We start from the raw sequence: 14,097 nt of genomic DNA on the forward strand, positions 1-14,097 counted from the left end.
AAGCCCATTCTCATGTTGGACAACGGTGATGGTTTGACCATAGACTTCAATGATGACTCCACTGACACTGGTGCCTTTTGAGCTTCCAGTGCGTTTATTCACGGCCTGGACTTCAAATGCTGGGTGATCATTGTCTACATGGCAGTTTTTAGCCATGATGTAAGTACAATTGCCATGAAGTTGTAGTACTCGCCATCAAAAGTACGGTAATGTGGATCTCCCATGACCCAACAGGTACCTGTTGAAGTTAGGGGAATAATTATAAAATGGTAATCTTTTAAGACGTGTGGTACTGATGATTTGAAAATGATCTTTAAAAAAATAATAAATTAAGGAGCTGTCCCTGACTAATACGTTTCCATGGATTCCACAAAGTTACAAAATGTTTACTACAGACATTCACTTGAGGTGATCTATTTTCATATAAGCACATGCATAAGTTGGTATTTTTGTGATCAGAAATAAAAATGTCTACACTGATGTGGGTGGCGTGGCACAACAGGGGGTGTGACATATAAAATCCACTGGTGTAGTGGCATTTTCAAACTCCAAAAATGTCCTTGCTGCTTGTGGAAACGTAATGCCAAAATGGTGTTTTCCTGATTCAAGCAAAAAAATGTAAAAATTTTATTCCATGTTTTACAACTCGGCTTTGTTTTAACCAAATTGCTAGTTCACCCTAACAAAAAATACACACAAAATATCCGCAAAATTGCAAGAGAAAACGTAAAACACATTTGTTAAAAGTTAGCCACTTGAATATTTCTAACTGTCATATTGTCATACTCACCTGTGCACATTCACCATCAGGGTCATCATTCAGTTTTAGAGCTCTGTATTAACCTGATAGCTTTGTCTTTGAGCCCTTGCTTATTTTTTGACTTCTGTTGTGAACACTGGGCAGTTGGCATTGCAAAATAAAAGCCCTCACACTTGAATTCCTTTCTCTGTATTTAATTTAACAATGTGGTTTACACCCTCATAATTTGGCAGCTTCACATGCTATTATTTATCTGATAGTTTTGTACATGCAGCTTAATTAAGCCACCAGATATGAAATCAAAGTCATGAAATTGTAATGTGTGCCCAGGATGTCACCTATTTTATCATGTTTTTTAATTTATAATTTGTCATATTGATAAAATAATAGCCAAATGATAATTTTGATAATTCTGTGTGTTCTCTTGTAAATAACACATGGCCATGATTTAAATGATAAGCTGACCAAGCACTCATCTGCTCCACTTACTTTAAGGAAAAGTAGTTCATAATCTTTCCCACATAAAATTCAGACCTCGAGATAAGTATTGTCACCTTTTTACCTATTGATTACTAGCTTTTTTCCAGTCCATTTCTACATTCATAATCATTTTACGTAGAAGTATTTGCAGGTTTTACACTTACAATGTTTCGTACGCTAATCCTAAATCTTTAAGTAAGATAGCCGTGACATTACTGTTGAGCAGGAATCCAGAAAAAGTGCTTTTACTCACCACTACTTTTTGGATAGCAGCCACGAACGCCATTCTTTTTCTCACAGACTTCAATAGAACTGCATTCTATGGTTTTATGACTTACTTCTCCAGAGGGAAGACATGTCAAACTTTCTTGGCAAGATTCTGTGATGACAGTCTCATTAATCTGTAAGAGGAATTTAATGTCATCACTTCCACTGTCTTGTTTTTGATGCTTTTATTGTTTTTTTTTATCATGTCATAGCACTGTCTACCTAACAGAAGCTCATGGAATACTATGAGACTGTATGGAGTAGCAACGGGCCACTGAAATATGAATGGGGTAGCATGTAACACTCAACATGGAAGCTGTATAAACAATAGCAGCTTAATGTATAGTTCTGCACTTCAATAAAAAAAGCCAATCGGCCAAATGTTGGTAACATAACAATGAGACAAAAAAACCAAGACTATCAGATTTGTATACTGATACATGTGCATATATAGAGTATAGCACCACTGTCCCTGCAACAATCTTTATTTATTTACTTTTTGGCTGTTAAGGAATTTATCATAATAGACACATTATGCTTTAGTTTTCATGCCAAAAGCAGCAGCTAAAATTCATAACTAATCTGTTATGAACTCAATATGATAAGGATAATGCAGAGGAGATATGATTTATTGTGGATCAGCTACATGGACTTTTCTTTATTTTCTAAAAAAAGTGCAGCCTGGGGCCTCCTTGCCCAATATCAGTGCCTGATCTCATTAATGCTCTTGTGGCTGAATGGGCAAATCCCCACGGCCATGCTCCAACATCTAATGTAAGGCCTTTCCAGAAGAGTGGAGGTTATTATAACTGCATATGTAGGTGTGATGGTCAGGTGTCCACAGACGTTTGGCCATACAGTGTATCATTTGTCAGATATTAACAGGGATTTCAAATCCATATTTTTGTGGTTCATGGGTCTTTGGTGACTGTAAATAACTGACCAGGAATGTTACTAAGTTGAATAGAGTAGAATGCAGGGGCATGCTCAAGCATGTGCTCTGAATGGGAGGAATTACTGAGAATTAGTGGGTAATGAATGAGTTGCTACACCTGTGTGTGTAATTAATGGGATGCTAATATGTGTCTTGCATTGAATGCCAGAAAGGGGGAGCTGGTTTGTGTTGAACCTGCTCAAGTAATTTCTGTTCTGTTTTCATTTCATTTCACCTGAGCATCAAAAAAAGCTACAATAAGCCATAATCTCTCTACAACCTGCCACCAGCATCCTCAGTTCTATTACATCCATGAGACTTTCACAGAAATCTTAATGCAGATATGACTTACCTTATAGGTGCGTCCATTCTCATAACAGCTACAGTGATCTGCTGTAACGCAGCCAGTCCCATTGTTAAAGAATCCAGGTTGACAAATGCAGCCTTCAGCACAGGTCTGAATATTACACTTCATTACGTCAGTAAGGCCAGGACAAGGTGTGTCACATGCCTTTGCACAGGTTACATAGACACTGTTGGCAGGACAGGTAAAAGCTGCAAGCACAAGCTTAAGTCACAAAAAAAAGAATCTATAAATTCGTAATGTCTTATAACTCTACAAGCTTGCTTTATACTTACGACAAAATGTTGGTGTTCTCCAATTTTTAACATTAACGCCTGCCTCCTGACAGGCAGCCATGTATGCAGCAAGGTCTTTACAGAGCATATTCTTATTTCCTTTGCCCATGCAGACATCATAGGCACAATTGTTGAAGTAGGATTCAGGGTTAATTACACTGTGACAGGCAGCGAATGGACCTTCAGGGTTGGCAATAATACCACAGTCCTTTTCAAATGCAATTTTCTTATCTTCAGGGCATTTTGGACAGAAATCACCACTGCAGCCATCATCACACTTAGTACCGGGAACAGGTACTTTCCAAGCTGCTCCAAATGTTTTCAGGTCTTTGGTTTCCTTGCCATTTGGCAACAGGAAATCGTCATTTTTATTACCATTAAAGTTTCCACACATGCCACAGGTCTTTCCTGCATAGCTGCTTGGGACTGTAATGGTGACATGATAAACCATATCATAGGCAACTCTCAGGCCCAGGTCTGTTAATATTACGTTTTGATTTCCTTCTCGCTGGACCCTCACTTTTCCATCAACCAAATTTGCAGGAATGTTGATCAATAATCCATTAACCTAAAATATTGAATAAAATAAGTGAAGGATTCTGGATTTGGTAATTATATTGTCAAGACCAAGAGCCCTATCTAACTACTTGTGATATCTTAAAATGTGAACAGTATTTCCTTTGCAGTGGAGCTCTTTACCAAGGTAGTACAGCTACCTGGACATTTAGGTTACCTTGGCCAACAAGGCTAATCATTCCAGAAAAGCAAAACATGAACAAGACTAGGCAGGCATAGTTTTTGCCAAACCTCCAGTTTATAATATTGCTATATATTCACCCCAATTCCCATTAACTGGCTCTTCATAACAAGTAACATAATACCAAGCAAGTAAATAAGTAAGTCATAATAACAAGCAAGTTTCTCACAACCCTATCTTTGTACTTAGGGATGCATCAGTGTCACTTTTCAATATGAAATCAGAGATCTGACTGTCAGTATCAAGACCTGATACTGATTTGATACTGATATCCTCTTTGTACTGAGGCTGCTCTCTGGAGGTTTCTGTTGCCAAGCTATTTAAAACATCAGAGGTGCAACCTGTGTTCTGTGTTCACGTGCATGATCTGTGCTGTGTCACTCAACATAACATCAGTGGAATGGATCAGAAGATATAGCAAATCTGATCCAATAACAATCCAGTGTTTCAGGACATTATAGCCCTGATACTGACACATGGTATGGGACTGGTACATCATTTCTTAGTATCTTAACATAAGAGATGAATTTTAAGATAAAATAAAACACCTCAAATAAAATGCTCTAAAAGCAAAATTATAATTTAAGATTTAAAGTACACTTGTAATTTGCTGGTAAAACGATGTTCTGCTTGGATGTAAGCCTTTCTGACCTCAAGCAAAAGATTAAGTCCTGTCCTATTTTTTTTACAACCCAGTGTTGTGTTAACTATTCATGTCACCCCATTTTAATAAAAATATCTTTTGCCCACATACTAACTAAATACAACTGAGTGAATTTTTTTTCATAATGTACAAGAACCAACAACTTAGTTGTGAAATGTGAATCACTGTGATTGTTCAGTGCGATTGTTAAATACTTGCAGGCTACAGGACGTACAGTATATAGCTATAGTTGGCAGTGTATAGCGCATAGATTGTACTAACCATTATCTGATATAGTTGATTCCTTTGCAGCACTAATGTCATGCCGTACACTTGGACAATCACCACCTTGGTCATAGAGACATTTGGACTGGCTTGGATCTCATTCCACTCTGCATTCTCTACTATAACTGCAAATGGAGTGAGTTGTGTTCCCTCCAGCTGGCAGCCCTCAGCGGCAATGTAATTACAAGTGCCCTGGAAGTCGTAGGTGCTGTTGTCAAACGTGTTGTAGTGAGGATCTCCATAGATATTACAGGTGGCATGATGTACTGGATGGCAGCCTCTGATCCCATTGACTACAGTGCATTCTGTTCCACCTGAGCAGCCGCTATTTTCACATACAACTTGACCATTTGTTGGGTTGCAGGTGCACTCTTTGCTGCAGTTGTCATCAGCCCAGATGGATTCTCCAGCCTGTAAGTAACGCTCATCACCTCCACTTTTGTACATGCAGCCACACTGAGTCTTAAGGACACACTTGTTTCCGCTCCAGAAGTATCCATCATCACAAGTGCAAGCCTCTACACAGTTTGCTTTACATTCAGCAGAAGGAGTTGGATTCTCACAGGTAGCAGGACAGGCACAGTACTCAAAGTGACTGTTTGCCGGACATTTAGGGGTAGCTGAGAACATATAAAGGAACTTTGAGCCCCACTTAATAAGTCACATTTAACTGTCTCTCCTTAAAACTTTTGTGTCTCAGTCAAATGTGCTAACCTATCCTATTATGAAATATTCTCTGCTTGGTTATGTAAGTTGATAGATCTATACAATAAATGTGTCTGTGTCCATGGTTTGGCCATTTAAATTAAATTTGTTTTAATTCCACAAGTAACAAGGAAATTAATAATGTTAGCAATAAAATCTATATTCTTTATCAGAAGTGAGGAATCAATGAACCAAACTGGCATGTATAGGCTGTTGTAGCCTATTTCTAACTACAGGATTAGAAAAGCAAAGTAATCATATTGTATCTCTAATGAAATTATTTTATTAATTGCTTTAAAAAGCTGATTTCCCAGTATACCTGTCTATAGGTGAATAGTGACTTCATTCATCCATTCACCACAAGAGACAGATACAACTCTTTTGCAATAGAATATCTCTTTTGCAAGCCAAACACGAAGGTTCATCCTTTTCCCCATTCAGGCAACCTCCACAAATGTATCACTCATCAAATTTATAAGGGAATTTTTCATAAAACAGGATAATAGATATATTATTCCTCTGATATATTTCCAGAGGAATAAACATTATGCTCATGACCTTAATGTATCCATTCTATAATCTATAATATAATCTATACTTACAACAGCCAATAATGTGTCTCCAGTTGTGCACATGGACACCAGCTCGTTGACAAGCATCTGTATAAATCTCTGCTGTCTTACATAGGAAGTTTTTGTATCCTTTTCCCATGCAGTAGTCAAAAAGGCAATTTTCATAGAAAACCTTGGGATCAATGACAGAGTTGCAATGTTTGAATGGACCATCAGTGAGAATGGTGACCACGTGACAGAAGGCCTTTGCAGCCAAACGTTCAAACCATGATTCTCCCTGACAGCTTTCACACTGGCCCACACAATCATCACTGCAGTAGGCATCTCCTGGTAAGCCTTGTACTCTCCAGCTCTTTCCCAGTTGTGGAATACTGCCTGCTACACTGCCAGTGGGAGTGGTAAGGTCATCCTCTTTCTTCCCATTGAAGTTCCCACACATGCCACACATCCTTCCCATGAAGCTCCCTGGTATATTCACCACCAAATATTGATCCCAGTCATACTGCACTGACACTCCAAAGTCTGTCTTGATAATAACTGACAGACCACTTTGCTGAAGGGTTACTCTGCCATTGTCCAAGGAGATTGGAAGGTACCAGAGTGAATCACTAATCTGAACAAAGTTAGCAAATTAATGTCATGATAGGAACTAGTAGTTCAGTTATACTTTACATTTGAAAAAATAATGATAACCCACCACCCATGTGTGGTTAACACATTTTTATAGTGTATACTTACTCGTACAATCCCAGTCTCGTGGCGGACAATTGTGATGTTTGTACCATAGACATTGACAATGATTTTGTTGACAGTGGTGGCTTTTGTACTGCCAAGGTGTTCATTCTCAGTTTGGACTTCAAAAGCGGGGTGAAAACTGTCCACACGGCAGTTTTTGGCCATGGTATATGTACAGTTGCCCATGAAGTTGTAGTAACTGCCATCAAATGTACGGTAATGTGGATCTCCCATGACCCAGCAGATACCGACTGTAGCTGAAATTAATTTTGGGAAATTGGTTCATTCAGTGTCGTTCCTATAAAACCTTTTGTACTCTTGTCTGATTGTTGAGCATTTTATATTGTTTGTACACCTGGGACTAGTTGCACTAAGGCAGATCTAACTGCTTAATATGTTAAGACTGATTTTAAGAGAGGAATCTGGTATTGAGACAGTGGGTTGTCTCTCCTGCAGTACAGTTAAAGTATTTTGATGGTTGATCTAATAGTCTAAACCTGATAGCCAGTGCTCTGTTTTTTCTGCTGCCAGCTTTATGTAAATTTTACCTTCTTTCTTAGTAAATACTTACATTTATGCCTGTCTTGGTTTGTGTCCAGCCAGAAGTGCTTTTCATATAGCCAACCCCTGGTCTTATTCAGTTTGACAGTCAGTAAAAATTTATGGTGCATGGATCATTGCCCAAGCCCAGATGATATAACTTGTAATTCATCTATTACATTCTATAAAAATACTTCTGTAACCACATTCATAATTATATTTTCTTACCTGGAGGATTACCAGGGGCCGGAGATCCATATCCATTGTATATTGATGCACCAAAGCTGTAGAGAGCGAAAGGTGAGTCTGGATGGGAGACCTGATGGAAGCCTGTGCCTTCAGCATAACTAATCTGTGTCCATGAGTATTCACTTTCCCCTGCTTGAGTCCACTGAAGGTCATTTGGTAATGGATTTTTATCTAGTGTCAGTTTTCCCAAGTCTTTGGTCTGAGCTACAATAATAGCTTCATTGGTAAAGCCAGCTTGACTCTCCATTGTATATGAGGTGCTAAAGCGGTCTGTCGACAGGACAGTAATGAGGAAGGGGTCATTTGTTTCTCCATTTTGATTGATTCCTCCATTAAACTCATATAGCACTTGAACTCCTTTATCAGTGGTAAAATGCAGAGAGTTTGGATACGGAAGATTGATATAGAGCGTTTCTCCAGCCACCATTTGTTTTGGTGAAGCTACACCATCTTGAGTAGTGATTTGGATTTGAGTGTTCTCTGAAGCCTGAATGATTACTGTATCGAATCTGTATGAGGGTTTTGTGTATGCAAGAGTTGCAACTATAAACTCCTTTCCCCAGCTACTTACAGGAAGCAGTTGTTCATACACATGATTACCGTCTGTAAAATACCAGGTACAGCTGTGTCCTGTGAAGACTGCCACTGGTTGCTTAGCAGATACTTTGGAGCCAGTCAAATCATCTTTACTTTGGATTTGCACACTTTCAAATGGCTCCAAATCAATGACAAGTTTGCTACCTTGTGGATATTGCTGCCCTTCAAATGTCACCATACCATTCAACTGAATCTCCACAGTGTTTAGTATGCCTTGATTGGTAATGGAGAACTCTTTATATTGATCAGGTGGACCCATTTGTGGAGTATAGATGTAATACTCTGTCCCCCAGTCTTGGACAGGGTAGATCACTGAAGTGTCGGCTGTGTAGGGCTTAGAGTTTAGTGACAACACCAGAATGTCCTGATCAGCTTCTACCTGGACAGTCTGATTGTTTCTTGTGCTTCCAATCATCTCTACCCCATCAGGAAGCTGGAAAGACTCACCACTTCCTGGCTGAAGAGTCGTCTCAAAGACTTTTCCCAGGGCAGTCACCTTCACCTTTGTGCTTAAGAGAGAATTTGGGGGGCTAGAGACCTCTACAATGAAACGTGCTGGACCTCCTGTGTTCCCTGGTTTGTAATTCTGCATAAAGGATAGCGCAAACTCTTTCCCTGCAGGCCCAGCAGCACATAGCCCTAAGATATTCAAAAACATTGTGACAGTTAACGTGACAGTTAAATCAATTTAAAAAAAGAAATGATATTTATCTATTTACATAGACAAATTAGTTGTCTATTTAAGACAATATAGCATTAACCATAAAATTCAAATTATTCTGGAGTCTTACCACAGAGCAGGGTAGCAACAAAAATAGAAAGAATTGTTTTCAACTCCATAACTACAAAAAAAGAGCAAATAAAATTAGCTGTCACAAATTGATTCAGACAAGCAGCTACTGAAGATATAGATTAAAATTTCTGAATGCATCAACTTTGTCTCTTTTAGATCAGTCATTAATAGCACTTAATAGCATCTTACCTGTGTCAGAGCTTTGACACTTAGTCTGAAGTAGAACTAGATTCTGTGTATTAAATTCTCTTCTGCACCTCTACAGCAGCCAATCAGTGTTGCTTTTCCGCTGCAGAAGGGATTATTTGTGGTGAAAGCCTAAGATAACACAGGTGGTGGCCACACTAGCCACACCTGTGCTATCTCATGCCTCCTACGACTAAAATGAAGGGATGATTAATTTTGGCTTGTTGCGGTAAATGAACATGACTATGTTGCCAAGGTCAATATTTTGATAAGATAAGGCATTTTATATATATTAAACAATAATCACGTGTAATTTGTTTCCAGCTCACCACTCCATTTAATACAGTCTATCAAATATCACTATTTTTTCTGAATTAATGTGAATAATGCCTTAGTCTTTAGACTGTCCAAGGAAGAACATCCACAGCCATCTTTAGGGTGTCTGTGTGGTACCATCCACAGCAAACCCATGGTGATCTTTCTTCTGTTTTTTTTTTTTTTTTTTTTTCCCCCATGTAATCCCTAGCAGTGTTTTTGGTCTGAAAAGTCATCTATTGTATAATATGTTACTTTCTATACTTACGTACAAACATTTCATTTTTGCGAAAAAGTAATGTTTGGAAATCTAACCTGTTTTATTTTTTTACTGCCCCAATATTGCAGAAGTGATAAAATAAACCTGTAAGACAAAAAAGACCTTTGAGCAGTACAGTATTTGTATGTTAATGTAACTTTACATATAGTAACTTATTGTTTGAACTTTGTCTGCTTCCATCTGAATAAATAAAGTATTGTTATAGTACTATTTCTAATGGGAACTTAAGCCAGGTTTACACTGTATGATTTTCAGCACAATTTTTCTGTTTCAAAGAATTCATAATAGAATCTTCATAGTAAAAGTATTTTTGGGTCAATTGTCTTAGAATGCATAATTATTTTTTTTATTAACATGTCTGTAAATGCAGTAGTATGTATTCTGTTAATTCTTCTTTTATCTAGCTATTAAATGTGTTTATGTGCATATACTATTCGTCACCCATATTTCCCCATGGGACTATTTCTTCATAGTCTCCTTCTTTAAACTACCAGGATGTGAATTGTTAAGTGGGACTTGATTGCAGTATCAGTATGTGAATATAATCTCCTTTATTGAAGTATCCATAACACACCCACTTCAAAAATACTATGTCTATACTGTGATATCGCTGCTATGCCAAGCCTGGACAAAAGCGTGTCACGCAACTGGACTCCCATGAACTTAGATCACCATTTAACAAGACATTTAATCCCTTAAAGCCCTTCTAAAGCTTAGTAATGACTATCAATTATTCGGTGCACCTAAACCAAAAAAAATTTGTTAAAATTTTAACACAAACCAACCCAGACCAACTCCCACCTCACTGAGAAGCAACAGAGTGGCTAAGTACAGATAAACATATGGTGGTTGGATTGACACTATGCTTTTCCTGAACAGAAGAGCTTACTCTACCATTTATATTTTGCTCCTTGTAATCTTTATGAGTGACCAACTACTGAACGTTAAGATCTAAAAAAAATAAAAAATCATTTCTACCATGCTAGCGACAAGTACCTCAGAGGTCTTCTTACCAGACCTCCCTGGGGCCACAGCAATGGCCAAAGCACTTTCTATAGATTTTGGTGGCCTGAGAAGTCACTGAGAAGAACCTGGAAGCTTGCTGAGAGGACATGGCAAGCTGGAGGTGGCAGGATTAGATATTGTTAATCCTTCATTATTAAAAGGAAAAAAAGCATATCCAGATTATTTAATACTTAAAATTGCATTTCTCTTCAAAAATCCATGTTTAGATGTCCATGTGTAGACATACCATGATTTAAAAAAAATGATGAAAAGGTTGTACCATAACCCTCCCTTAACATTCAGAATTAACAATCAATTAACAAATATTTAATTCTGATGATCAATATGATAGAAAATATCCTTTTTTGACGAAAATAGCGATAGTAACAGCAATATTTTAGGCATTCACAAAGTTTACACAGGTCATTACTGCTTCGAAAAAATATATATATATCTTCTAAAAATGGCGTTTGTTGGAGTCTGGCACAAAATGATTTCTTACTTAATTTGAGATTTTTTTGCAGAAAATTTGTAAAGATATACCAGAGATATGTTGCACTGAGAACATCAAATAGTCCAGAGAGCAAGACAAATCAGGGTAATGATTTATGTTACATTACAGTAATAGTCTCAAGTGACTTGGAAGTGGTTTACATCTTATTTTTCCTAAAGACAGATTTACACTGACTTTACATATCTGGCATCAAATATGTTTAGTGGTGTATGGTTTTTTAAAAATATTTATTTTTAAAAAAGAACGGCCAGAAATGATCAAAATATGTAACAAAAGGTTGTCTCTTATTTTGATCATGTCTAAGTCTAGTGCTAATGTAGTGATATTGAGCAATGTGAGAGTTGTGAACTTGCTAAACTATTGTTTAACCTATAGCTTGGTTTTATGCTGATGAACTCATGCCTATGGTTCTATTGGAACTAAAGAACAGGAAGAATCAAACCTTCCTCTGCTCAGTATAGCAGGAAAACCTCCACCATTAGAAGGTTTAGATAATTCAGTCCCAATTGTTGTAGCATACCACATGTCTGTACCAAAGTAGTCTGTCTTTCGGTTTGTGTGGGAATATTTCATTGAGGCCATTATGGAAGAAAAGCTTGACTTTGTATTCGTATTTTACTGAAGTCTGCTGTGGTATTTTGGGAGGGATAAATATACAGTAACATCTCGAGTTACCTGTAGTGTGATGCTTACTGATGAGGGTGGAGACAACTACACACTATCAATCACTAGTGCCATGCTACGGAATGAAAGAATGTGGGTTGACAAACTATTACACATTTCATGACGCAATAAATGTTATCTATATAGTGAGTGATTAAGTGAGAGAGAAAAGGCTACAGAGTAACTTAATCCAGAGCTGTGAAATCATAGATTTTTAAATGTTTACTTTTTATTTTGACATCATGAAACATTGCATAACGTTATTGTGCAAATGTGTACACTGTAGTTTCATTGCTATTACTATTTCATTTAAACTGAGGGACTCTAACAATAACTATAGACCTATAGTTGCCAGTTTTGCCAATAAAGGATAAAATGTAAACAGTAATTTGTTTGAAATTTGGTTCATTTTTTAAAGCCCCATTTCATGCACATCACAACAACATTGGTATGTTCCCAGCTTTATAGCCACTAAAATATGTACTATAACCACAAACAGGTGGCAAATTTGGAAAGATAAAACAACAAAAAGTGTCTTAGTAAAGTGTTGGATGACCACGAGTCACCAGAACAGATTCTGTGCACCTTAGCGCAAATTTTTCCAAAACTGAACAAAAACTGAACAAAATAGGTGTTAAGTTGGGTTACGATCTGGCTAAAAGTTTGTGGACACTTGTCCATCACATCCGTATGTGCTTGTTGAACATCCCATTCCAGATTTAGTCCCTCTTTGCTGTTAGAATACCTTCCACTCTTCTGAGAAGGCTTTCCACTTCATTTTGGAGCGTGGCTGTGGGGATTTGTGTTCATTCCGCCACAAGAGCATTAGTGAGATCAGGCACTGATATTGGACGAGGAGGCCTGGGCTGCAGTCAGAGTTTAAGTTCATCCTGAAGGTGTTCAGTGGGGTTGGAGTCAGGGCTCATTGAAAGGAAATTGTAATGTTACAGCATACAAAGACATTCTATACAATTGTGTGCTTCCAACTTCATGGCAATAGTTTGGGGAAGAACCACAAATGGGTGTGATGGTCACATGTCCACAAACTTTTGGTCATATTGTGTAATTAACTTACCTTGGAAGTGGAAAATCAGAACTTGGAATGACATAGCTTTTGGTCTCTGTGCATTCAAGCTACAAAGTGGGAACAAACATGGATGCCTCCACGTTCTTCTTTTGAACAAGCTATCCAGCAAACGCAGCAATAAGTGATAAGTATATTTTCCTCTTCAGAACAGCAAACTGTATAGTCATGAGACAGATATAACAAATACATGTATGTCTATATGTCGATTGATCTAAAACAAATACTTACATATACAGTATAACGCCTTTAAAGTGCTTTATTGTTGATGCTGCGAGCAGCCATGTTGATTTGACTTCACTTGCTTAACTCAGGGTTTAGGACACCGTCATGAGTTTATGAGTAGGAGTTTAAGTTGGGGAGCATTTTCTTTGTTTTTTTTCGATACATTTTTCATGAATATAACTTTTGACTTAAAATATGAAAGCCTGTCAGATGAAGATGAAAAAGAAGAAGGGAAGCCAATTTCACTGGAAGCATCTTTAACAGAAATGTACAAATCAATGTGAGCTAGCTAGCTAGTCAACGGGCTATAAAGCGAGCATAGCTACTTTGGGATCTATTTCCGTTAGCAAAGCAACAAATAAACAAAACATTCGGCCATATTGTGTCATATTGTGTCCGAAATGTCAGTTACTCAATGTTAATATATTTTTTATAGAGCACTGCAGTCACAATTGTACTGTTAGACTGAACGGCAGCACGGCTGTGATTAGGCGTAGAGACAAAGCCGCAGAGAGAGATTCAGTATAACCGCACTCTTGCTTGTGCGATAGTGCTTAAATAACAAAATTACAGTTCCATTATTTTATTTTATACGAAGTTTTTGTTTAACATATCCATTCCTGACATTTTTTAAAACTGAAATGTGATTAGCTACTGATTCATTATACAAAAGTATCATATTTTGCATTCATGAAAAGAAACACAGTAGCATTATTCCATGAATACAGAGCAAAAACAATGAGCATGCCTTACAAAACACTGAATAAAACATTTATATAACTCTACTCTGAATATCCAAACTTGACAGCACTGTCCATGAAGTGAAAGTGGCTCTAGCAGCCATGTTTAAACGTGTGTGCAGCTGTGTT

At 37.6% G+C, this 14,097-nt stretch overlaps 1 protein-coding gene across 1 annotated transcript; it reads right to left on the bottom strand.

Annotated features, from left to right (window-relative positions):
- On the bottom strand, nucleotides 1–9,251 carry LOC117596452 (IgGFc-binding protein). Its single transcript, XM_034301721.2, has 10 exons — nucleotides 9,146–9,251; nucleotides 8,955–9,005; nucleotides 7,546–8,802; nucleotides 6,781–7,034; nucleotides 6,073–6,655; nucleotides 4,763–5,385; nucleotides 3,081–3,648; nucleotides 2,794–2,996; nucleotides 1,494–1,641; nucleotides 1–238 (listed from the first exon to the last, which is right to left on the bottom strand). Exons 2-10 carry the CDS (start codon nucleotides 9,001–9,003, stop codon nucleotides 135–137), a joined length of 3,789 nt encoding a protein of 1,262 aa, XP_034157612.2. The 5' UTR covers nucleotides 9,004–9,005; nucleotides 9,146–9,251; the 3' UTR covers nucleotides 1–134.
- Between the last annotated feature and the right edge of the window lie 4,846 nt (nucleotides 9,252–14,097).

This window comes from Pangasianodon hypophthalmus, chromosome 29 (genome assembly GCF_027358585.1).
Source record: "Pangasianodon hypophthalmus isolate fPanHyp1 chromosome 29, fPanHyp1.pri, whole genome shotgun sequence".
Taxonomy (NCBI): Eukaryota; Metazoa; Chordata; class Actinopteri; order Siluriformes; family Pangasiidae; genus Pangasianodon; species Pangasianodon hypophthalmus.

Bases quoted from the DNA above. Each gene is read 5' to 3' on its own strand.
- LOC117596452 (XM_034301721.2), bottom strand. From the start codon at position 9,003: ATGGAGTTGAAAACAATTCTTTCTATTTTTGTTGCTACCCTGCTCTGT. The intron at 8,803-8,954 runs GTAAGACTCCAG...TGAATATCTTAG, and splicing joins TGTTGCTACCCTGCTCTGTG to GGCTATGTGCTGCTGGGCCT. The intron at 7,035-7,545 runs GTAAGAAAATAT...AATTAATTTCAG, and splicing joins GGCCCCTGGTAATCCTCCAG to CTACAGTCGGTATCTGCTGG.